The sequence below is a fragment of the Erinaceus europaeus genome, chromosome 16 (genome assembly GCF_950295315.1).
Source record: "Erinaceus europaeus chromosome 16, mEriEur2.1, whole genome shotgun sequence".
Classification (NCBI taxonomy): Eukaryota; Metazoa; Chordata; class Mammalia; order Eulipotyphla; family Erinaceidae; genus Erinaceus; species Erinaceus europaeus.
Window position 1 is genome coordinate 21,192,134 of NC_080177.1, and position 22,844 is coordinate 21,214,977.

Sequence of the window (22,844 nt, forward strand, 5' to 3'; positions counted from 1 at the left end):
GAGAGAGAGAGAGAGAGAGAGAGAGAGAGAGAGAGAGAGAGATGGAAGGATTAGAACCTTGATCTGTCTTCCCGAAATTCCAAAACAAGCAGTCACTACTGTTCTCCTTCTTTACAGGGTCTCAAAGGAGCAGCAAGGAGGAATTTCTCTTCTTGATTGAAAGGGTAAAAAAACTGGCTTAGGATTCCTGCCCAAAGCTGCCCCCTCCTGGCGGCTGGTACCCCTGAGTTGATTCACTGGCTGGGGCTGAAAGTCAGATCAGACCCAGGGAAGCCTGAGGGAGAGGATGGAAAGGGTCCCCACAAGGTGCAGGGGAACAGACATGTACCCTGTTCTCAGACTGTAACCCAGACATCACCTGTACAAATGCCACACTCACTTTCAGCCCCCAACCCCACAAACACACTGAGATCAAGCTAACAGCAAGTGCACAAAAGGACCATCACAGGGGAAACACACAAACACACACACACACACACACACACACACACACACACACACACACACACACACGTAGTCAGCTGCTCACAGGAAAGGCACAGTGTCCACAGAATATGTCCCCACAGGTCCAGCTGTGACAACGACACTAGTTCACACAGTGGTGCACTTACTATGGTGCCAGTTGTTCCAAAACCCTTTCAGAGTTTATTCTTACAACAGGAGAAGTATCTACGATCTTTACCCCGCATTTCACTGGAGGAAAAACAGACGGGACAGAGAAGCAAAATGTGATGAGATCACAAAAAAAGAAAGGGAGGAAGAAAAGAAAAGAAAAAGAAAGAAAGAAATGAGATCACAGGCCAGGGACAGATGCCTGGCCCCTGAAGCAGGAGAGAGTTCATAAGTGGTTCTTGGACACGTAAGACGACTAGGTGTCCCCAGGATGGTCGAGGTGGTCAGAAGTCTGAGACCGCCCAGACTACCCGCGGGCAGCGCTGGGCACAGAGCAGGTAAGCACAGAACCATCATCAGGGCGTGGTTGAGCCTACTGGGTGACCCTCCCTGGGCCTTCTGCAAAGCCTCTCCCAGTGGCGTGGCTGCACCCATTTCCCGGCCAGCAAGGCTTGAATAGCCGATCAGCTTAGGGTTTTAGCAGAAGGGCTGCTCTGCCTGGCCGCGCCCTCGGGTCCACGGAGACCTGGGCCCCGCGTCTGGGATCTGATGGAGACATTTCATCCCCAGGCACTTCTAGATATGCCTTTTAGTGGAAAAATAACAGCCACGATGGCTGGGAAAAGGGAAAAAATGTTATTTATAATTCATGGGCCAGTCTTTGAACCCTTTCAAACAAAAACCCACAGCGATTTCTTTGAAAGAAATTCTGCTCCGAAGTCGCAGGTTTTCTAAAGGGGAAGCAAATTCTGCAGAAAGTAAGCGATCCCGCGCCCCGCAGGTGTTTTTCGAAGGTTTGGGTTGCGATTGCTGGGTGAAACGAAAGAAAGAGTTTGTTTTAAACTAATCATTTCTTCTGGAAGCAGGACCCACTTTGGACCCTGTAGAAGGAGCCTTGCAATTCATGGGGAAGAGGGAAGGAACAAAAGATGGGGGAGTCCAGATCAAATCCCCCACCCTGAACCCCAGAGACTCCAATCAGGATCCCGAGGGCTTCTCTGGATTCTCCTTTCTGGAGCGATCCACCTCAGGCTCCAACTTAGAGAAGTTTTCACAGGCGGGTGAGTGCTGGACGGGTAAAGAGAGTTTATCCAGAACCTGGTTGGTCATTGCCTAACGGCTCAGCTTGGGTGCCGACTAATAAAGGCCCACGGAAGGAGAAAAGTGACCGACTGGATCGTGATGGTCAAGTGCAAACGTCCCCCTTTTAACTCCAGTTCGTTCGTCCTCAGAGAATGAATTTTTAAAAAATTGTTTTTTAACAGAAGGGAGTTATTATTATTATTATCTTCAATAAGAAGCGCCTTGCACTCTTCAGGCACCCATCAGCCTGCAGGGGAGACCAGCCCCTTCAAGCGCAAGAGCAGAAGCTCGTACGGCGGCCGCGGAATGGCCAGCGGGGCGACGCAGGGACCATCTGGGATTGCCAGGTCCGGGGTCCCAGTGAGCATCCTCGTAGATTTCGGGGGCGGGGGCTGCGCTCCATTGTTTACTCTGAACCAATCAGGGCTTTTCCATGTCCTTTCAGCCAATCAGCGGCCGCCCCCGCCTTCCACCCATCAACCCCAACCCGCCCATCAGCCCCCATGCCCTGGGCGCTTCTCCCCCTCCAACTCCCCCGCAGTTCGGGGGAAGCTTCGTGACGCCACAGGTCCCGCCCCTAACTTCGCTCCGGGCGAGTGCGTGCTGACGTCATGCTGCGTGCGGGCCGGTGCGGAATCGCTCCATCAACTCCGCGGGGCAGGCGGAGTTAGTTAGCAAAGAGCCGAGGCGGGTGCACGACCCTCCTCCTTCTGCCCCTGGCCGCACACTTTGCGCACATCTCTTTTCTGCATGGTGGATATTATTTTTCACTATCCTTTTCTGGGTGCTATGGGGGATCATTCCAAGAGTAAGTCTTTCTCCTTGTGTGTGTGTGGGTGTGCATGCGTGTGTGCTTCCTATGCAATTATTTTTGATGTAGAAGAATGTTTAGCGGATTCTACAAGTGGCTTCCATTTGACAGCACGCTAAGAGATGAAAAGGAAAAAATCTTTCTCCTGTAGGACTGCTCTTCTGTGGCAATCCTGTTGTGTTCATTTATAATGAAACTATTTCTCAAGGCGGCTGTGCTGACCTCGATCTGCAAAATCTGCTTCTGCTTTGCGCTCAGGCAGTTAGGTTTGATTTAGGGATATAGATTGTGTGTGTGTGTGTGTGTGTGTGTGTGTGTGTGTGCGCGCGCTTGAGTGTTGTCTTTCTAATAAGGTGAATTCTCTAGCTTGAGCTGGGATAGCTCCACTAAAAATAAATAAATACATAAATTTTTAAAAATGGCAGAGAGGTTGAGCAGGGACTCCGGGAGAACCGATGTGTGTTGGGATAAGAGGGAGGAGTGTCTAGGAGGAAATGCCGGCACATCGAGGCTCTGTGCTGATGCAGTGGCGTCTGCACTGCATAACTGTCTGTTCACTCTTTCTTCTCACCTACATGTCAGCTTTTTAGTAACAAAATATATCGATAAAACGACCTTGGTGGCCAAGTGAACGCAATAGCGAAATAAGAAGGGGGGGGGGAAATGCCTTCAGAAAAACAGAAAGCGCTTTGGAAAGCGCATTACTGTATTCGAGGAGAGAGTGAGGGAGCCAATGGGTTGGGTTGGGGCTTCTGGGGTCCGCTGTCGCCCCCAGAGGTGTGTGTGTGGGGATCCCGACAGCCAGGCTTGACCACGGGCTCCGCGCCCTTCTCCTCGCAGAGAAGCCCGGAACGGCCATGTGCGTGGGCTGCGGGAGTCAGATCCACGACCAGTTCATCCTGCGGGTGTCGCCCGACCTCGAGTGGCATGCGGCCTGCCTCAAGTGCGCCGAGTGCAGCCAGTACTTGGATGAAACCTGCACGTGTTTCGTGAGAGACGGGAAGACTTATTGCAAGCGGGACTATGTGAGGTGAGGCCCGCGGGAGCCGCCGGGGCCCGGCCGGGGCCAGGGTTAGGGGAGAAGGCGGGCCCCACCCTGCAGGGGCGGGTCGGGGCCCGCTGCCTTGCTGCGGGCCTCAAGGGCCCAGGGGCGCGCTTGCGGGGAGGCCCGCAGCCCTGGGCCCTGCGCTGACCCTGCCCGCGCCCGGGGCCCGCAGGCTATTCGGCATCAAGTGCGCCAAGTGCCAGGTGGGCTTCAGCAGCAGCGACCTGGTGATGCGGGCGCGGGACAGCGTGTACCACATCGAGTGCTTCCGCTGCTCCGTGTGCAGCCGCCAGCTGCTGCCCGGCGACGAGTTCTCGCTGCGGGAGCACGAGCTGCTCTGCCGCGCCGACCACGGCCTCCTGCTCGAGCGCGCCGCGGCCGGCAGCCCGCGCAGCCCCGGCCCGCTGCCGGGAGCCCGTGGCCTGCATCTGCCAGGTAAGCTGCACCCGGGGTGGTGGTGGTGGGGAGAGCGAGTGCAGGCGGGGAGGGGGTGTGTGTGCGAGCCAGCGGGGTTGTCGGTGGTCACTTGCATGTAGTTCAGTTGTGCCAGAATTGTGTGTAATTATGTGCAAGCAACAAGGCCGAGCTCATGTGTGCTGAGGAGGCATTGCAGCTGGGTCACTGTGAACCCTGCTTTTGTGGGAGCATAGGGTACAGAGGCCAGCAGCAGATGGGCGACTGACCACAGTGCATCTGGAGGGGTGCTGTGCTGGGGACTTAAGGAACCTGGAATAGCCATGAAGGACTGAGTGGCTTGCCAGGGCTAGAGTGAGTTCAGATGGCTGCTACTGTGTCAGAGGTGGGCCTGGGCTCAGCCAGTCAGGAGCCTACCATTAAGAAGGTCCACCAGCCAACAAAGAGCTGCCGCTGTCTGTGACTGTGCTTTGAGACCTAATTTCAGAAGTGAATTAGATTTATGCTTCGTTGTGGGTAAGGCCCACTGAAGACACCCCCAGGATGTTCTGTCTTAACCAGAAATACAGGAAGATGGGGTCTGAGTCTGGGAAGAGGGCAGGGCTGGGCAGTTTTTAGCAGGCAATCCCAGGCCTGAAGCACCAGGCCAGGGTGCTGTGTGCCTTAGTGGTGCTCCTCTCCTCTCTGGTCTCCCTTTCCTCCACTCAAGAGAGAGGAAATGGGGCTGGATGGGCTATTTGTAAATATTTATCCAGACCTAGAAATGCTTGGAGGGATGTGCAAATGGGAACAGTGCTGTGAGTCTGCATGGTGTGTAGATGTGGTCAGGATGGATGGGAGTGTTGAAGCAGGATGAAAGTGGTGTGGAGGGCACCCCTGTCTGGCACCCTGGAGGGGCTACCTTTTGTCTCGAGAAGGTATAGGCAGGAGGAACTGTGTCCTGTTCTCCTGGAGTTGAGAGAGCCTGAGATAATTCTAGGAGGTTGCCAGCAGGCTGCTTGCTGACTGGGAGAGTGGGCAGCTAGGGAGGTTGGAGCCTGAGGGAAGGCAGGACAAGGCCTACTGGAAGGCAGGAAGGACCAGTTCTGGGCCCTGGAGGCCCACGCTGGTCCCCGACTGAGTCTTGAGACAGTACAGCTAAACGAAATCAGTGGTTTCTGAAAGTGACTCCCAACTCTGTGTGGTGGTCAAGGCCTCACCAGTCCCCTTCCCTGTGACAACCCCCCCTTCTCTCTCTGATACTCAGACCCCCTCCAGAGGGCTGCATTCATTCCCCAACTCATGCTGACTCTCCCTGGGTGGGGTGACCACCAGAGACACACCCGGAACTGCTTAGTGTCCAGCTCTCTGACACCCAGCCAGTTCTCCTGAGAGATCGATGCAGGGTGTTGGAGGATGCTAGGAGGGACGAAAATGCCCACCTCTAACCCTCCTTCCCTGTGGGGTGCACAGAAAAGAGCAGTTTTTAATATCAAACAAAAGCAATGAAATAAAAGAGAAACGAAATCAGGTCTGGGAGGACTCAGCCTCTACAGGCCGGACCTCCAGGCGGGTGGGAGCGGACCCAGGTCTCACCCCTCGACTCTGTCTGTGTCTGCAGACCCTGGGTCAGGCCGGCAGCCCCCGCTGCGTCCCCATGTGCACAAGCAGACGGAGAAGACGACCAGAGTGCGGACGGTGCTGAACGAGAAGCAGCTGCACACACTGCGGACTTGCTACGCCGCCAACCCGCGGCCAGACGCACTTATGAAGGAGCAGCTAGTGGAGATGACCGGCCTCAGCCCAAGGGTCATCCGAGTCTGGTTCCAGAACAAGCGTTGCAAGGACAAGAAGAAATCTATCCTCATGAAACAGCTGCAGCAGCAGCAGCACAATGACAAGACAGTAAGTGGCTGGCCGGGTGGGGCCGGATCTCAGGAGACAGGGGATTCTGTCGTTGGGGAAAGGGACAGGGCTTTAAGTAGTTTGTGCCTTCAGTTCAAGACTTACTTTGAGTTTTAATACGCCCTGATTCTGGTATGTAAGATACCATTTTCCCTTCCCTTGACTCAGCCGCAGCCCTGAATTTTACCCCCCCCCACCCCCAACAGAGCCCAAGGCAGCAAGGCTGAGAAATGCCAGAAAGTTGGGATGAGCCTTGCCCTTCTCCCAGTCCGTCTGCCTGGCTGTTGAAAGATGAAGACATAGCTTCCTCTCCTTCGCAGTCTGGGCTGCCAGCACTGAGGTCACCTTAGGGTGTGGGATCTGCACCGAGGTGTCCTTCCTGGGACGCAGACACTGCACTCCCACGTGGGATGCAGAGCTTGACTCCTTCCAGCACTTCCAGGCCTCAGATCTGAAGCTAGTGTCTGGGATCATAGTCTCTTAAAGTGTAAGGAAACACCAGACTTGATGCTTAAACATTCCCTACCCCCACTGTTCCTGTCCTGCAGAGTCTGCAGGGACTGACCGGTACGCCCCTGGTGGCGGGCAGCCCCATTCGCCACGAGAGCGCCGTGCAGGGCAGCGCAGTGGAGGTGCAGACCTACCAGCCGCCTTGGAAAGCGCTCAGCGAGTTCGCCCTCCAGAGCGACCTGGACCAACCCGCCTTCCAGCAGCTGGTGAGACTCTTGTCTGCCTGGACTTCAGTACCCCGGGGTGGCCAGGGGATTTAGCCACTGAGCCAAAGTTGGGGGTGGGCAGCTCTAGGCGGTGGGGCGGTTGGGGGGGGGGGAGGGGTTGCTGCAGCTACACTCCAGGCCATAATTCGCTCCAAACCAGATCTCCCAGGATTAAAGCACTCTCCAGAGAGGTCGAGGGATTAACCACCCCGCGCCTCCCCCCCCCCCCGCCCTAATACCCCCGCGTGCACATGGGGACGTGGCCCACTTCTCCAAAGGGCTTGCTCACCGGATGGATCGACCCCAGAGGACGTCTCCACCCGGGGCCTGCGGTCCCCGAGCCCGACGCACAGCTCCAGCACCTTCCTGCGCGTCCTCACGCGCTTCTTTACCCGGTCTTCGCTGCCCTAGGTCTCCTTCTCCGAGTCCGGCTCCCTGGGCAACTCCTCTGGCAGCGACGTGACCTCACTGTCATCACAGCTCCCGGACACCCCCAACAGCATGGTGCCGAGTCCCGTGGAAACGTGAGGGGCCCCCCGCCCCGTCAGCCCGCGGACCTCGCATGCCCCCTGCATGAAGACGCACCTATGCTCAGGCCATTCCAGCTCCGAAAAACTCTCGCCTCTGTAATGATTGGTTTTGCTATTTAAAAAGAGAGGGCCGGGAGACGCAGTGGGGATTGTCCCCGGGGCCGCTAGGCCACCCGCACTCCCCGGACCGCAGAGCCCTGCTCCGAGGACTTGGTCCTGTTTCGAAACCAGAACTCGGGACTCACCAGCCCGCTCCTCTCCCGCCCCCCGCCCTGCACCCCCCAGGCGGCTTCACTCGGGCTTTAGCCTGGAGCAGGTGGGGGACCGCCCGGAGGACACTCCATTCCCTAAAGCGCATGATTGCCGGAGAAGGAGAAAAAAAAAGTAGACTTTTCTTTGAAAACATTTTAAATTATCAGTCGACGGAGGACAGAGTGTGTGAGCCTTTGCCGAACAAACGTAAGTTATTGTTATTTATTGTGCCAGTTCATAGTGGGACGGATATTTTGATCTTAATAAAAAAAACATAATAATAATAACCTGACGCGGTGCAGCTCCTGTGTGCCGCCGGCGCAGCCGTAGAGCCAGGAGAACCCAGGTTGGGGTGGTGTGTGTGTGTGGGGGGGTTGGTGAGGGTGGAGAATTGGTGGAGGCTGCGCGCTCCCGACGCGCGTACACCTGCGCGCGCTCCGCGGCAGGGCGGGCCCGGCGGGGATTGGGCGCCGCGCGTGGTGGGGCGGGGTCGGCGCGCCTCGAGGCCTGGCCGTGCGCGCGAGCCCGAGGCTCTCCCGGGACTGGGTGCGCGCGCTCCCCGCGGCCCCAGCGCCCCCTCCCGGGCGCAGCGTGGCGGAGGCCGGTTTGGGCGGGAAACCGTCGATGCTCCAGTGGCTGCTGCCACTGTAGCCACTGTAGCCTGCGGTCAGGCTCGCGACGGCGTCTCGTTCCCTCTACGCTCTGTCTCAGCCCTAGGAGCCCACGCAGCCTGGCGCCCCCCTCCCCAGGTCTGAGCCTGCACCCCAGCTCCCGCCGCACCCGGGCCCTCCCCGGGCCCTCCCGGGCGCGGCTTTTCGGCTCGGCTTTTCCGGTTCCAGAGACCAGCAGCCCTCCCCTTCGGCGCCTCTCGCCTGCGGCTCTGGCCTCGCTCCGCACAGCGAGCCCAGCCCGGGGACCCCCGGGCGAGCAAGGAGGCCCAACCCTGGCCAGATAGCGCGGCTGTGCGGGCTGGTCCCCGACGCGGTGCCCGGAGTGGATGCACGACGCGATCAATCTCGCTGCATTTATTAATTCTCCCGTCTAGACAGCGGAGAAGACCGGGCGGCGGCACCTTATCTGCACTTGGCATCACCTGCAAGCGATACACTGAAGGAGCCACAACAAGCCCCCGCTAGGATCGCGGCTGCCCGGGAAAATAAGTCCACCCAGAACCAGTCTGGCGTGTCCTTGGTTTATTTTCTTTCCAGGACCGAAATACAGGGGGCGGGTTGGCTGGGGCAGCTGGCCTGGGTGGGAGGGGGCTGGGAATGGCCCCTGGATATGCCGTGCCCAGGTCAGTTGGTGTGACATTTCAAACCCCTGCGACTTGTTTTCTTGAAAACTGGCTTTAGTGATCTCAGGAAATAGCCGAGAGAGAGATACTGAATCTCCTGCAGGTCCCCCCGGGCAAGCACAAAAACCGAGAGGCTCAGGTTTTACCGTTCGCAGGGAGTTAACCCTTTGGCAGCCTGGGACACTTCTTTTCCCAGGCCAGCTTGCACTGGGGTAGGGTGGGGGGTGTAGTCAGGAAACTTCCAGGCTACCTACCAGCGCGTCAGTTCACTCCTTTAGAAGCACTTCTTTTGTTTCCGGTTCTCGTTCCTCGAGTCAAATAGCCCTCAAGTACCTCCTCCTCTGTCCAGGATTTGTTTGGAAAGAGGACAATGTCCTGAGTAGGAGGGGGCTGCTATCCCAGCTCAGACAGAGCCTGGCAAAGAAAAGTGTGACGCTGGAGAGAGAAGTCCGTGTTTCTGTTCAAAAGCAGCTCAAAGGGCAAGAGGACGCAGCAGTCGGTGGCGGGAGTCCCTCGTTCCCCTTTCCGCCCCCGCCTCAGTCCCCGCCCCCACCACTGTGGAAGGCGGAAAGATGTGCAATTATTGAAGAAAATGGTGTGAAAATTGAACCTCCTTTACTCTTTACTTTCTGAGACTCTAGGCAACGCTAGCATAAATACTAACGTGAACGAACATACCATATTCCTTCTTTGGAACTTAGGTGCTGCAAATCTTAAGATAAAGGGGAGATATGTAGGGTTAATGAGGACCAGCTTTACCTCAACTGCCCAGAGAGGGTTTAGGTTTTCTGAGGCTTCGTTCCCTTAACTTCGAACCCCTCCCACTCGCCTTCCAAACACTTCCTTGTACCTTCCAACTGGTCATCGGATAGAAAACTGAACTTTTAAGAGTTTATCTAGAATATTGGATGTTGTGATCCCCCCCCAAGGAAATGACAGGTTTAAGAATAAAGAATTTTGTTAATGGTTGTCGTTAATCAGCTTGAAGTTTTGCTTTTGACAGACTGGTATTTTGATGCTGACTGGGAACATCTATGTAATTACACTCCATCACTACTCTCATTCAGAGATATAATCAATTCTTTTTTTGAGATCATATATCTATATATATGGTGTGCGTATGTGTGCATGCTCGTGTGTATGTGCTCGCACTTGTGCACGCTTTTGCATATTGGGAAACAACACAGATTTGTGTAACAAAAATGCCTGCATCTACCTGTATAAAACACCACCACCTCTTCTGTAGTTTGTTAACCATCTAAAATTCTGCATCATTTCCCTGAGTTTACAGGGAAGGGAGGCTGATTTTGGAGCTTTATTAGATTGGTCCCTGGTGAGGTGTCAGTTCTGTGGTTGGTTAGCAGCACTAATAAATATGAGTTTTACTGGTTTCCAGGTCATCTTTAAACATCTTCTGTAATACACTAGGGATTTTCGTGTAAATTAGATCATCTGTAACAATTAGAACTGTTGTATTTTATGCTTACTGACATTTTACATTGAGATTACCAACTATGTAGTAAAAAGTCCATTCAATAAATGGTCATAGGTGGGAAGCAGGAGTTATTTTACTAGCTTCACTCTACAGTAAGATTTTCTCAAATGATTTTTCTAATAATTTGGATGGCTCTCTGTAATTGAGGCAGCAGAGTGATTCCTAGAGATGGAAAAGTTTGTGGCTATTATACTACAAAAATTAATACACATTGAAAGTCTGTATAATTTTGGGAAATTTAGACTCTTTGTGGCAATATTCCCATTGAACTTTAATAATTAATGGCTCATGAAACAGAAATCAGCCTTTTGTTTCGAATATGGAATCGTTTAAAGCTCAGTCCCTCCCCCAGCTGAGAATACTGGGTTCAAATAAGACATTGTCTCAGATTATTCTCTTAAAAAAACATGAAATTCTGCCACTGATGCCTAGGGGAAGACTTCAGTCGCCACACATTTAGTTAGCTGTGTTTTCCCATACAAGAGTTTACCAAAAAGAGTAAAGGAATTAGCTGAATAACAGCATACTTGGGGAGAGAAGACAATGAATGAATAATAAACTATTTGCAGAGAAGTTCCCAAAGGGATTGTGATAAAAGCAGGAAATTCAGAGTTTATTAAGCTGATGTAGGGAAGATTAGAGGCTTTTAAATATGGGTCTGATTGATGTAAAGGTAAACTTTCTTCAAGATACGGAGACCCAGTGCAATGAGGATTGTGTGACCAATTACAGACTAGCACCTTGTTGATGGAGGCTGCATGGAAAAAATGCAGATAAATGGAGCTGGCTGAGAATAGTAATGGGGGAGAGGAACTGCACAGGAATAGCCGCCTTTGGGGTCCACATGTGTGGTTACTGGGGTGGGGGTTGCGGAGGGGGGGAGCACACAAATCCTTCCAAATACGCCTCCTGCTCAAAGTGAGGTGGGCCAAGGAGTAGATGGATAGGAGTTCTGGAAGGCTGACAGTGAGTGACCCCCTTGAGACTCCAGATACCTAGGGGGTGATTTACTCACTTAAGGCAGGAGACCACCATGTTGGCCTGGGCCTGAAAAGTTAGCTCCCAACCCCATCATTATTGAGACACCCCCTCCCCCCAATTTAGAAGGCGTGGCAAGGAGCTCTAGAAGAAATGAACCTGGTGTTATTCTCAGCTACCAGGGCAGGAAGGACGGACGGACTAGGAAGGGAGGCAGAAGTTCTGATCAAGACTTCACTGGGGCTAGATTCTTGGTTCGGGTCACAGCGTCCCTCCCAAACCTAGCCTGGAAGATGAGAGGCTTCGGGAGGAATTTACTTAGCCCTGCGGAGCTACCCAGGAAGCGAGCTATCTCCTGTCCCAGGAATCGGTAGGTCCAAGGCGCTGGGAGTTCAAATGCTGTCAGGCTCAAGTTCTGAGCGCTCAAACCAGGGCAAAGTCGTTGCTTCGGCCCCTGCTGTGCCCAGATCTGAAGGCTGGAGTCAGAAAGGTTATCGCCTGGATCCAGCGCGGGCCACCTGTGCCCCACCACCCCTCAGCCCCAGGATGCGACCCCACCCCAGGAGAAAGCCAGTGGGTGACATTAGCCCCCGCCCCGCATCGGATCCAGGAGTGTTGGCGCTCACCTGTGCGCTCCGCCCAGCAGCAGGTCACAAAGTCGTGATCCCAGGGGAGGGACTGGGGACCTGCAGGCCCCACGGCGGCGGCACTGAGGCGCCCCAGGGCCCGCGGGCAGCGCCGCCCGGAGGAGCCGGCTGACTAGCTCCTGGACGAGGGGGGCGAATGAGACCGTTCAATTAAATGTTTCCCTGCCAATTCTGCTCTGGCTCCTGGGAGGTTAATCACAGCTGTCTCAATTATTTATGTCTCTTTGGCAAATCTCCTAGCAGATAAAAAGTATGTCCTATAGTGAAGATGCTTGCAGGAAAACTTATCAATATCGGATGAGTCCTTTCAGAGACAGGTAGGCTGCGCCCCCCCCCCCCCCCCCAACAACAACAAAAAACCTCGGGTCGAGCGGGATTCGCATCCGCCTTGGAGGCGGGAGGTCTGGGCCGGAGACACCTGCCTCCATCCCCGGGGCTACCGACTGGACTTCCAGCTCCAGCCTCCAGTCCTGCTGGCATGCGGGCTCCGCGGGCCGCCCGGGTGGAGCTTCTCGGGCAGGCCCAGCCGTGCTGCGGGATCAGAGCTCGCACGAGTACGGGGGCCATTTTTTAAAATTCCTTTTTTAAAAATAGGAACCTCTCCACACTCCCCTCTGCAAAGAGGGCACAGACCTAACTCTGGGAGGCTCCTCAGAGAACTGTCCTGAACATTGGGTAAGCTAAGTTTTCAAAAAAAAACGATGAAACTTAATTTTTTTTCCCAGTCCTGTTCGCACCCCTCCCCAACCCCTTCTTGAATCTGATACACGTTCGGATATCCCCCACCCCCCAAACCAGAGTTTTTCCCCCCGCTGGGGTGATGTGTGATAGTCATCTGACAGAAAATTATTCCTGATGTCACTCAGTGATCGGCTTAGGAGTGGTCATCGGCTTAAAGTGAAGAAACATGAAAAAGACAGGCAAGGCCAGCACCTCCAGCACGAACTCCTCTGGTTGGCTGGTGCACGTGGAAGGTAAAAGTTTTATTCAGAAAATGCGGATCTTGTTTTACTTTTACTTCAGTGTGGTTTCATTTCACAGTTATTTGAGAAAATGCTGTTCAGGGTGATTCTCTATGGCTAGCAATTTTCTTCTTTACAAATTTTAATTCTGGAGAATAGTTTCAGTTCAGCCAGGAGAGTTTAGGTGGACCAATGAATATAATACTCTGAAATTTATTTCAAACAGGCTGCCAAGCATATGTAATTAGCATGTAAAAGTGTTATAAACAGTTTTACTCCAAACTTTTCAAAAGAAAAAAAAAAGGAGAGCAGAGTAACCTGAGTATTTAATTAAGATACTTCTGGAATGGGAGTTAACATTTTTTTCTTTCAAGTGTGTATTGATTGCTTTAACAAGAAAAAGTCCCCATTGCAAACAGAATAAGTTAGTTTATTACAAGAACATAAACAAACCTGCTAACTTTATTTCTAAGTTCAACCATAGTACAAACGTAAAGAATATATTACCATAAAGTGGATATTACCAAACTCCAAAATGTGAAGAGATGAAACCCAACTTGCAGAATTAGAAAGAACATGGAAGTATCTACAGACATTATAAATAGTGCAAAGTATATACCGTATCTACACTGCAGAGATCGGGAGAGAGTATAAACATGTGAAAATGAGTTTCTTAAGGAACATTTAAGTGTCTGTTTGAATAATACAAAATATTAACAAGGGTGCTTAAATACAGAAACAACTAAAGATGTTTATTTTTTCTCTTTTTTTAAGAAAAACTGTCGAGCTTCTTCCCAGGCCTGCTCAGGAAATCTGTTAGCCAGTTCAAGATAGTCTTGGGAGCCACGGCATTTTCCTGAGGGGGAAAAAAGGTTAATTAAAAAAGAATTAATATTTTTGAGGCTTAAAGAATTAACATTATTTTGATATTTAAGTATAAAATAGAGACATATTTCAAATAAATTGATATAATTTATGTAAACAAGGTAATTGATCTATACATGACATATTTTAATCACAATCTGTTTTGTGCTAACATATTCGGGCATTAAACTTTATGTAAAACATTTCCAACCATAGATTTTGGGTTCCAGAGTAAGAAAACAGGCAAAAGTAAGTATGGTCAACAAAATGAAATGATAGTCACATATTCTTTATTTATGTTTGTCTCAAGGGGTGAATTTGTATATAAACTTGGCTTTTGTTTTCTAAAATAGTCTAATTTAAAACATGATTTTACTTTAAATATAGCTTCAATGTTGAAGTCTGACATTCAGTTGCCTACTGACAAAGCCGAGGGAATGATTAAGAGATTTACTAGCCATTGATAAACGCAAAGCAAAGCTCTCATGGCAGGGCAGTCAGCAAGCAGTTAGTATCTGAAAACACGATTCTTCTACGGCAATAAGAACACCATACTACTGGGAGATATTTTATACCTAGAACACAGAGGCTCACCTGGGAAATGAACTCAAATGTCTTCCAACATCTAACTCTGAGTTAAAGGGGGGAGAGATGGATAAGGTGCAAACTGGCAACTTAGTGACACCTTTTTATTTGATCAAGGAAGCATAATATGATGAGCTGTCACCAATACAGCAATGGCTGAGCAAAACAGAGGTCAATGCCCACCTTTGTTATTTTGTGTACCAAGGCCACTGTAATTGGGGGGAAGCGTGAACATGGAAGAGTCCTTAGAGAAGAATGGGAGGCACCCTATCAGCCTCAACCCACCTAGAAACGTATCTGTACCCGTCCCCCCTTCCTCCCCACACTGCCTGCCAGTATATATAACGAATGATGAATCATTTTTATAGTCAGGAGAAAGAGGAGGAAAAAGCATCTATAGCTACTGTACTTAGTAGAATGGTAGACAAATCACTGTAAATTATAAACAAACAGACCAGAAGATTTCTGTTCTAGGTATTTTACATATTTAGCATGTAAAAATTATTTTTTCAAGACACAATGTCAAATAGGCCAATTCCTTCTTCTAACAGCTTAAACAAAAGAAGAAAAAAGGCTGTTTTTGAGTCCGGGCAGAACTGAACTTGCACATATATTCTGGCTTAGACAAACAGTACTGACTATGATGTGGACCTGAATTTCTAGAAAGGAGTAAAGCTTTCTATTTGCGTTTGAGTACCTGAGTCAATACAACAGGACTTTTTTTGGTCTTTCTTTTTCTTCATAATATCGTTACTATTTTAGTTATATTCTCTTCTGTATATTTTTCAACACTTGCACATTATATATAACTCTCTCTCTCTCTCTCCCTCTCTCTCTCTCTCTGTGTGTGTGTGTGTGTGAAAGAGGGAGAGAGAGAGGAGAATATTGAAGGTGACCCCCTCTCCAAGTAATGACTCCTTGGTGGATGCCCCAGAGGGTCTTGCTGAGAGTGGGCCTCTGACTGTCCACTTTAAAGACTATCAAACTAATGGAAGAATTGGGGGGAAAATCTGGATTAGTGTCTCATTAATCAGAGATGCTGTCAGGGAAGCCAGACAAAGAGCAACTTGTACTTCTCAACCATAGTCAGGGTAGCTGAAGATTTAAAAAAGTGAAAATGCGCTGTACAATTCTACATTTTCAACTCTAATATAGGAAATATAACAGTAATAGGGTAAGGGGAAAAAGCTTGTAAGTCTTTTGACTCTTGAATTCTTCTTAGTCTAATGACTTTCTTCACGTCAAAACTTTAAAATATTGTTTTCTCAAAAAAAAAAAAATCCAAGTACCTGAATTTCAGGGGTGGGATACAGGCAACTATCACCGATAATCTTACTCTGAGCTTTTTATAAGATAAGAAACCTAAGAGTGTCAGCATTTCTGTGAGTAAAGTAGACCAATATTAACGGTCAGGTTGTCTCTGACATTACAAAGTTGCTCTTCAACAATTACTCAGAATCTGTTGTATCTTCCATTGGGTGAGTATAAATTGCATAAAGACGCTTTTCTTAGTAGATTTCTCTGTTAAGTTCTGAGGTACTTTTGCATAATGATAAAACTGATTTTTTAACTCATTAAAATATATTTGGTATTTGAATCTCAAATATTTGATGTAATAAATTGATTTCTCTGTTCCAGACATAGAGTGGGAAATATACTCGTTCAGCGAACAAACACATGACATTTAGTTTCAGTAGAGACGTACCTTTGGGCTGATAAGACCGGTTATCTGTCTGACCTGGAGTCTGTGCAAAATCCTGTGTGAGACAAGAAAGTGCCTTTATACTAATGCCATGAATAGAGAAATCTGCTGAGGGGACTTTAAAAAAATGCTTCAAAATTCTGAGACTCCTACTTTAGCACAAAAACTTTGCAGTTTGAATATAAAACCTGAAGAAATTAATGTTAGATTGTCCAAGTTCTCATTTTAATTAAAGAGTGAGAACTTAAATCTTGCTAAGTGTCATTCCCCCCCCCCAGGGGTGAACTTGTTGACTATTTTGGAAACTATAAAGTTTGTTCCTTCTTTTCTCTTTCTATTTCCTTTTTTTTTATATATATATATATACCTAACATATTATAAAGACTTTGGTCAAATTTACTGTTTTAAGATACTGATATATTTTATTACAGTCTAAAAAACATTAACGTATCCTGCAGCTGAATCTTAAATAGTCTAGTAACTTTAGATAGAAAAGTGAAAAATGTATTACTTAATTTGAAAAATTTCAGAAGTCTGTGATACACCACCAGGTCCTATTTTAATATGGTTTTCTAATATTAGCAATAATTAAATATATGGTAACCTTGAGAACTATTTTATAAATTAAAACTCAATGCAGTTCTCTTAAGCACAATTATTTTTTTTAAATTTTATTATCTTTATTTACTGGATAGAGACAGCCAGAAATTGAGAGGGGAGGGGGAGACAGAGAGAAAGAGAGACACCAGCAGCCCTGCTTCAGCACTTGCAAAGCTTTCCCCCTGCAGGCGGGGACTGGGAGCTCAGACCAAGGTCTCAGACCTGGGTCCTTGTGCATTGTAACATGTGTGCTCAACCAGGTGTGTCACCACCTGGCCCCACCCAAGCACAATTATTTATAGGAAAACAACCTCTTGACTTAATTCCACTGATTTAATTCTGTTTATTTGTTATCCCAAATAGACATAAGTAGTTTCTATGGCACTTACAAAATTTGAATTAGAATTTAAAAGGTTGGGGGGGGGCTGGTTGGTGGCACACATTACTATGTGCAAGGACCTGGGTTCCCACCTGGGGGTCCTGCCCTGGGTCCCCACCTATGGGGGAGGAAGCTTCATGAAAGGTGAAGCAGTGCTGCAAGTATCTTTCTCCCTATTTTCCTCATCTCTCTCAATTTCTGTTTCTATCAAGAAAAAAAGAATGAAAAAATGGCTGCAGGAAGCTGTAGATTCATGGTATAGGCACAGAGGCCCAGCTATGATCCTGGTAGCAATGCAAAGAAAAGAAAAAAAGTCAAATGGGGGTGGGGAGCTGGGCAGCGGCACCCTTGGCTGAGTCCACACATCGCCGCACTCAAGGACCTGGGTCTGAGTCCCCACTCCCCACCTGCACTCAACCAGGTGTCTCTCTTTCTTTCTGCCTCTCAAACAACCCTCTCCCTCTACATTTCTCTTTGTCCTATCAAATAAAACAGAAAGGAAAAAAAGAGAGAGAGAGAGAGAGAAAAAATGGCTGCTAGGAATGGTAGACTTGTGCAGGCGCCGAGCCCCAGTGATAATCCTGGTGGCAAAAAAAAAAAAAAAAAAAAAGAAAGAAAGACAGCATGGTCAGATGTTACTATAGTTACATTAAATTACATTTGAAAATGTTAAATGTAACAGAAAAAAAGTAGATTAAGAAGTACTCTGAGGTCAGTACTCGATGAAAATAAGTAATATACATGACCTTCACTTTAGCATCGGCATTTTAATAGTTTTCCAAGCAGCTGAAACTGTATGGGATGAAGTCAGTACAGATGCAAAGTTGTGTTTGCCCAACTTTTACCATCTTAGTTGCCCAGCTGGCACAACTTTTGCTCACACCATAGACAGAGCACACTATCTCTCTGGCAGATCCTGTCTCCCACCCCTACCTGTCCTCCCCACCTGTCTTTTCTCCACATCACTTAATATCATCTACATGTACTATTTATATCTCTTATATGGTAGTTTTCTTGTTTGTTTGCCTTCCCTCTATTTTAATGACTGACCTAAGAAGGCAGGAAATTTTAAGTTTTACTCATTGCTGTGCTCCCAGTGTCAAAAGCAGTGCCCAGCATAACTGAAGCGCTTGACATATTTGCTGTTGAAGAGTGAAAGATCTAGGGCAGGGGTAGATAGCATAATGGTTATGCAAAGAGACTTTCATGCCTGAGGCTCTGAAGTCCCAGGTTCAATCCCTAGCATCATCAAAAACCAGAGCTGAGCAGTGCTCTGATGAAAAAAAAAAAAAAGTGAAAGATCTGAATTTTAGAAGGTCACAATCTTAAAATTTGCTACAGTGTGTTTTCTAGTTATTTCAGTCCCAAAGCTCTAAAAATGCATACAGAATCCTAAGTGACTTTCTGATGGTTATATAAGACTTTACTAAGATTTTAATTTAACTATAATACATTTAAAAAATTCATAGCTTCCTATAGAGCTGAACACCTTTGAAAACATTTTCAAAACCCAGAACTCAAACTCAAAAAGTACTAAGGTGAAAATAAAATATTTCTAAATGTAATTGATCTAGCTGTACTTATTAACTGATCATCTAATAGAACAGTTTGAAAAATATAAACCACTAATTACTGGATAAGATGACAAAAGCCTGAGAAATTTTTTTGCTATCTCACCCAGCGGGGCACTACTGTACCTTTCAACAGTGCTTATATGTATATCAGCTAGAGCAAGGACCCATTCTAATACTGAGCTCTGCTTTCTGTTTCACTACCGTGAACAAAAACATTGTCGATGGAAGAAAACACATTGGTTTTATGATTGAGCATTTGAAAGAAAATGAGAGATTTTTAGCAAATATGATCTATAATGATAGGGAAAAAAATCACTGGATATAATATTGGCAAATTTTATAAATAGTTAACTTGATTTTTCTATTGTCAATGGACTGAGTTAATTTATGTAGAGATGTAGAATTATTGCTTTGCAGTACTAATTCTGGTTCCAGTCCTACAGAATTTAACTGGATCAGAAAAAAAAGTAAAGTTATCCTTAAATATTTAAGATTTAAGAAAGTAATATAACAATTTATAATATACACATATGATTGCCATATCTATGAATCATATTTCTTAAAATGTCTACAAATAAAATGGTTTTAATTGATCTTTCTTTAGCAATTATCATTTCATATAGTTAGACTAAAAGCAAGATGAATGTAACAGTGACAGTTTTAAAGAAGTCTGGTTATCTTTTAAAATCATTTCCTTAATATGGGTTTACCATTTCATTAAATGGAAAAAAAAATCTATATTTTCCCCTTGAAATTCTCCAAGTAGAAAATACACAGCACTCAAACCCGTTTCACTATCTTGCTATTTTAGGGATCTATTCACTAGCACAGCACTATGTGAAACATGTAAAAGGTAGGATGGATGGCAAGAGGAAACATCAGGCTCACTACTTTTCAGTCACTTAGCTTACACTTGCAGCCGGAGACCTAGACATAGAACAGGAGGTACCTGAATGAACGTGGCCAGCAAAACACAGCTCATTTCTTGCTCCAGAATAATCTTGTTCTGACGGTTGTTGTAACAGGCAGCGATAAGCGAAGGGAACAGCACTTTGATCAGCCGTGGGTCACTGAAATACTGAAAGGGCAACTGGCAGAGCTTCTGCAGCACCGTGGGGTGGCGGCCTGACTGCACAATGACCTGAGACAGAGAAGGATCCCCAGGTCAGCTGAGAAAAATAAAACAAGAAACTCCTGCTCCCACTCCCTTTCCTATCCCCATGGCCTTCGGCATCGAACGAAGAATACCGTGAAGGAGCAAGAAGAAAAAACCTAATCAAAACGCATACAGAGTCCCAACTGCTTCCCAGGGCTTAACTTATGTGATATTTCAAAGAAATTTAAAAAGAAAGAAGCCTCATTTCCTCACGTAAGGAAAATATTCCAAAAGTTCTGCAAGCCATTTAAAAGTGATGGCAATGCACATAGAAGGGCATGGCTGCCATGGAAGCATCACGCCAAGGAAATGCATGTAGGATGCTCACTGCCCCACAGCAGAGTGGCCATGTCCCCAAAGTCCACACAGGGCTCGCTCACAGGCAAGACGCCTTTCCCGAGACCCTGCCAGCTGTAGACTTACAGGCTTTACTGAATGTAGGCAGGTCTATTCTGTACACAGATCTATGCAGAGACGTCTGTGAAGTCTGGGAAGAAAAGGGAGACTGACTGGGACGGGGAGCCATTTCCCTAAGCACAGCTCCCAAAGACCCTTCCTGTGCTCCATACTCCTTATCTGCGTTGCCATCAGTGCCACTGAGTCTAAAAGGAGGACTGTTTAGATAAATGAGACTGTTGTCTTGCAGCAGTCTAGGTTTACAACTGTGTACATTTTAAGAAATGGGGCGATGCCACTAATGGCCTGGCGGCAAAGCCCTCCTAATTTACTCCCTCAAGTCTACAGGATAAACTAAGAAATATCAGAATCAGATCAGTTTCAAGTAACCTTGATTAGACAGTTCTAATATGAAAGAGCTGGGTGACCCAAAGCCCACTTCTTGGTATAGGAGGAAGCTCAAAGAAGGCTAGGGACACTGTAAAAGTGAAGGTCATGACTGTAAATTGTACTTGAAAAAACACGATTTTACAGGTACACACCCAGACAGGCCTGCATTCAAATTAAAACCAGAAGGACAGAATGAAACAGCAGAGGCAGGAGAAACATAAATTACAGGGATTTACAAGTTTTCAAAGTACTTTTAACAATACTTTAAGAACATACTCTCAGATGATAATGCAGTTTGGTTTAAGAGCAAAATCAACAAAGTAATAGTTCACATATTTTAGTTCAATAGCTAAAATGACATCAAAAACCTTTAGAGAATGTTGATAGGGACTTGTTAATACCTTCAAATCCAGCTGGAATTTTAAAGACTTGTGGTGTGACAATTCAGCACATGGCTGGGTACTGCCATTTCTGATACTGGTTGAGAAAACATGCCCCCTCAACTACTTTATTGATCAAGCATTGATGTCAATCTCTCTTTTAATTATTAGCTATATGGTTTGCTGTACAGCCAAATGATTGCCTCTTTAAAGTTTATAATGATACCATTATTAGAATTCTCTTTTCCCCTTTGGACCAAAATTAAGAACACATCTTTTCTTTGGAACTTCATTGTTAAAATGCTATTATTGGAAGAAGCACTAATTGAGAGATATTAAATGGGCCAGAGGCTGGCACAGACACCGTGTTAATGCAAAGATGACAATGCCTGGTTCCTGGTAAATTAGCAGAGAACATGAGAGCTTGGCCAGAACTTCATCCACTTGGACTCCCAGGATTCACTAGGGTGAAGCAAGGCTCCCAAGAGCAGAGCTGGCTGTCAGTTGCCCAGGGAAGAGGTGAAGAGGTGAGTTTATAGGGGTCACCAGCAGTGTAGTGAGAGGCCCTGCCTGGGGCACCACTTTGAAGTCCCTGGACTGTAGGGGACAGGGACACACACACACACACACACACACACACACACAACCGCCCCCACACTGTAGGCAGTTAGGTTGACTTGGAGCAAATTCTACCACAGGACCACCCACCATGACAGGAGTTAACCAGGGCACAGGTAAGGGGTCCCCCAGGCAAAGAAAAAGTCATGCCATGCACCCCCCACCAAGGTTGGCTATGAGCCAGAGTGATACATATGGTCAGCACTGTCTTCCAAGTCACATTCCAGACACTATGGGGGTTCAGAATGAGGAAGTCCAGGGAAGAGGCAACCTAGAGCTCACTGCTAGGTGGCTCAGGTGGGCTGTGGTCTGGAACCATGCAAGTGTAGCTCAATGAGATTCAGCACTTCCCTTTGGGTCCAGGAAGTCAGACTGGGAATGCAATGCACTCAGCCCAGAGCATGAGGAGAGAACAGATGGAGGGGTTTCTGAGAGGGGGCCAGAGCCCCCACTTACTGTTAAGCCTAGGGGGTGTAGGGGGGTGTGAGATGTCACCTTGGACTGCTCAAGCTTTCCAAAGCCAGCAGAAAGTCAATAGACTCATCATGGGAAGCCAAAGTCTTAGTAAATGAAAGGAAGGCATGTATTTTGGGGAAATCTCTAGAAAAGAAGACTATTAACATGCTGGCAGAATCTGCTACACAGTCTGGTGGAAAGAGGCCAGAAAGATCTGAAAGTCAGCATTAAGGAGTACGCTGGTCAAATAAAGCAAAAGGACTTTGGACACAGGACAAGGATGGTGGTGGTGGTGGTGGTGGTGGTGGGAGGGTTGGCTGCAGCAGGCTCTGCTCTCTGGCTGGAGCCCCTGGGCAAGCCTTATTCTACCTGGGGAACTACTGCTGAGCCCTCCTGCCCAGGCCCTGCCTATACAAGAGAAAGCTTTGCAAACAGTGCTTTGAGAGTACCAGCCAGGATCCTGTGGTGGATCCTGAGGGCATGCTGATTTTCTCATGTGCTGATCTCTGGCTACCCACTTAAAAAAAAAATATATATATATATATATATATATATATATATATATATATATATATATATATATATATATATATTACTGAGTAGAGAAAGAGAGAAATTAAGTGAGGGAGGGAGAGACAGAGAAGGATAGAGAGACACCTGCAGCACTGCTTCACCACTCATGAAGCTTTCCCCCTGCAGGTGGGGACCAGGGGCTTGAACCTGGATTTAAGTGCTCCTGGAATGTGTGCACTAAACCAGGGGCACCACCACCTGGCCCCTCCCACTAGGCTTTATGACTCCAATATATATATTTTAAAAGATTTATTTTATTTTTAAATATTTATTTATTCCCTTTTGCTGCCCTTGTTGTTTTATTGTTGTAGTTATTATTGATGTTGCTGTTATTGGATATGACAGAGAGAAATCGAGAGAGGAGGGGAAGACAGAAAAGGGGAGAGAAAGAGAGACACCTGCAGACCTGCTTCACCACTTGTGAAGCGACTTCCCTGCAGGTGGGGAG

General features: G+C 47.7%; 2 protein-coding genes across 3 annotated transcripts in view; one reads left to right on the forward strand and one right to left on the reverse strand.

Moving 5' to 3' along the window:
• The first annotated feature begins 2,336 nt into the window (after positions 1-2,336).
• ISL2 (ISL LIM homeobox 2) lies at positions 2,337-7,687 on the forward strand. Its single transcript, XM_007525771.3, has 6 exons — positions 2,337-2,503; positions 3,347-3,536; positions 3,724-3,986; positions 5,566-5,849; positions 6,398-6,565; positions 6,977-7,687. Exons 1-6 carry the CDS (start codon positions 2,446-2,448, stop codon positions 7,091-7,093), a joined length of 1,080 nt encoding a protein of 359 aa, XP_007525833.1. The 5' UTR covers positions 2,337-2,445; the 3' UTR covers positions 7,094-7,687.
• A 5,042-nt stretch (positions 7,688-12,729) lies between these two features.
• Positions 12,730-22,844, reverse strand: part of SCAPER (S-phase cyclin A associated protein in the ER) — a 326,131-nt gene continuing 316,016 nt past the window's right edge. For both annotated transcript variants that reach the window (XM_060174708.1, XM_007525770.2), the window contains 3 exons: positions 19,377-19,568; positions 15,878-15,929; positions 12,730-13,579 (listed from right to left, as the gene is read on the reverse strand). In XM_060174708.1, coding sequence (XP_060030691.1) covers positions 13,476-13,579; positions 15,878-15,929; positions 19,377-19,568 — 348 coding nt within the window. In that variant the 3' untranslated portion in view covers positions 12,730-13,475. The remainder of the gene's footprint in view (positions 13,580-15,877; positions 15,930-19,376; positions 19,569-22,844) is intronic.

Bases quoted from the DNA above. Each gene is read 5' to 3' on its own strand.
- ISL2 (XM_007525771.3), top strand. From the start codon at position 2,446: ATGGTGGATATTATTTTTCACTATCCTTTTCTGGGTGCTATGGGGGAT. The intron at 3,537-3,723 runs GTGAGGCCCGCG...CGGGGCCCGCAG, and splicing joins TGCAAGCGGGACTATGTGAG to GCTATTCGGCATCAAGTGCG. The intron at 5,850-6,397 runs GTAAGTGGCTGG...CCTGTCCTGCAG, and splicing joins AGCAGCACAATGACAAGACA to AGTCTGCAGGGACTGACCGG.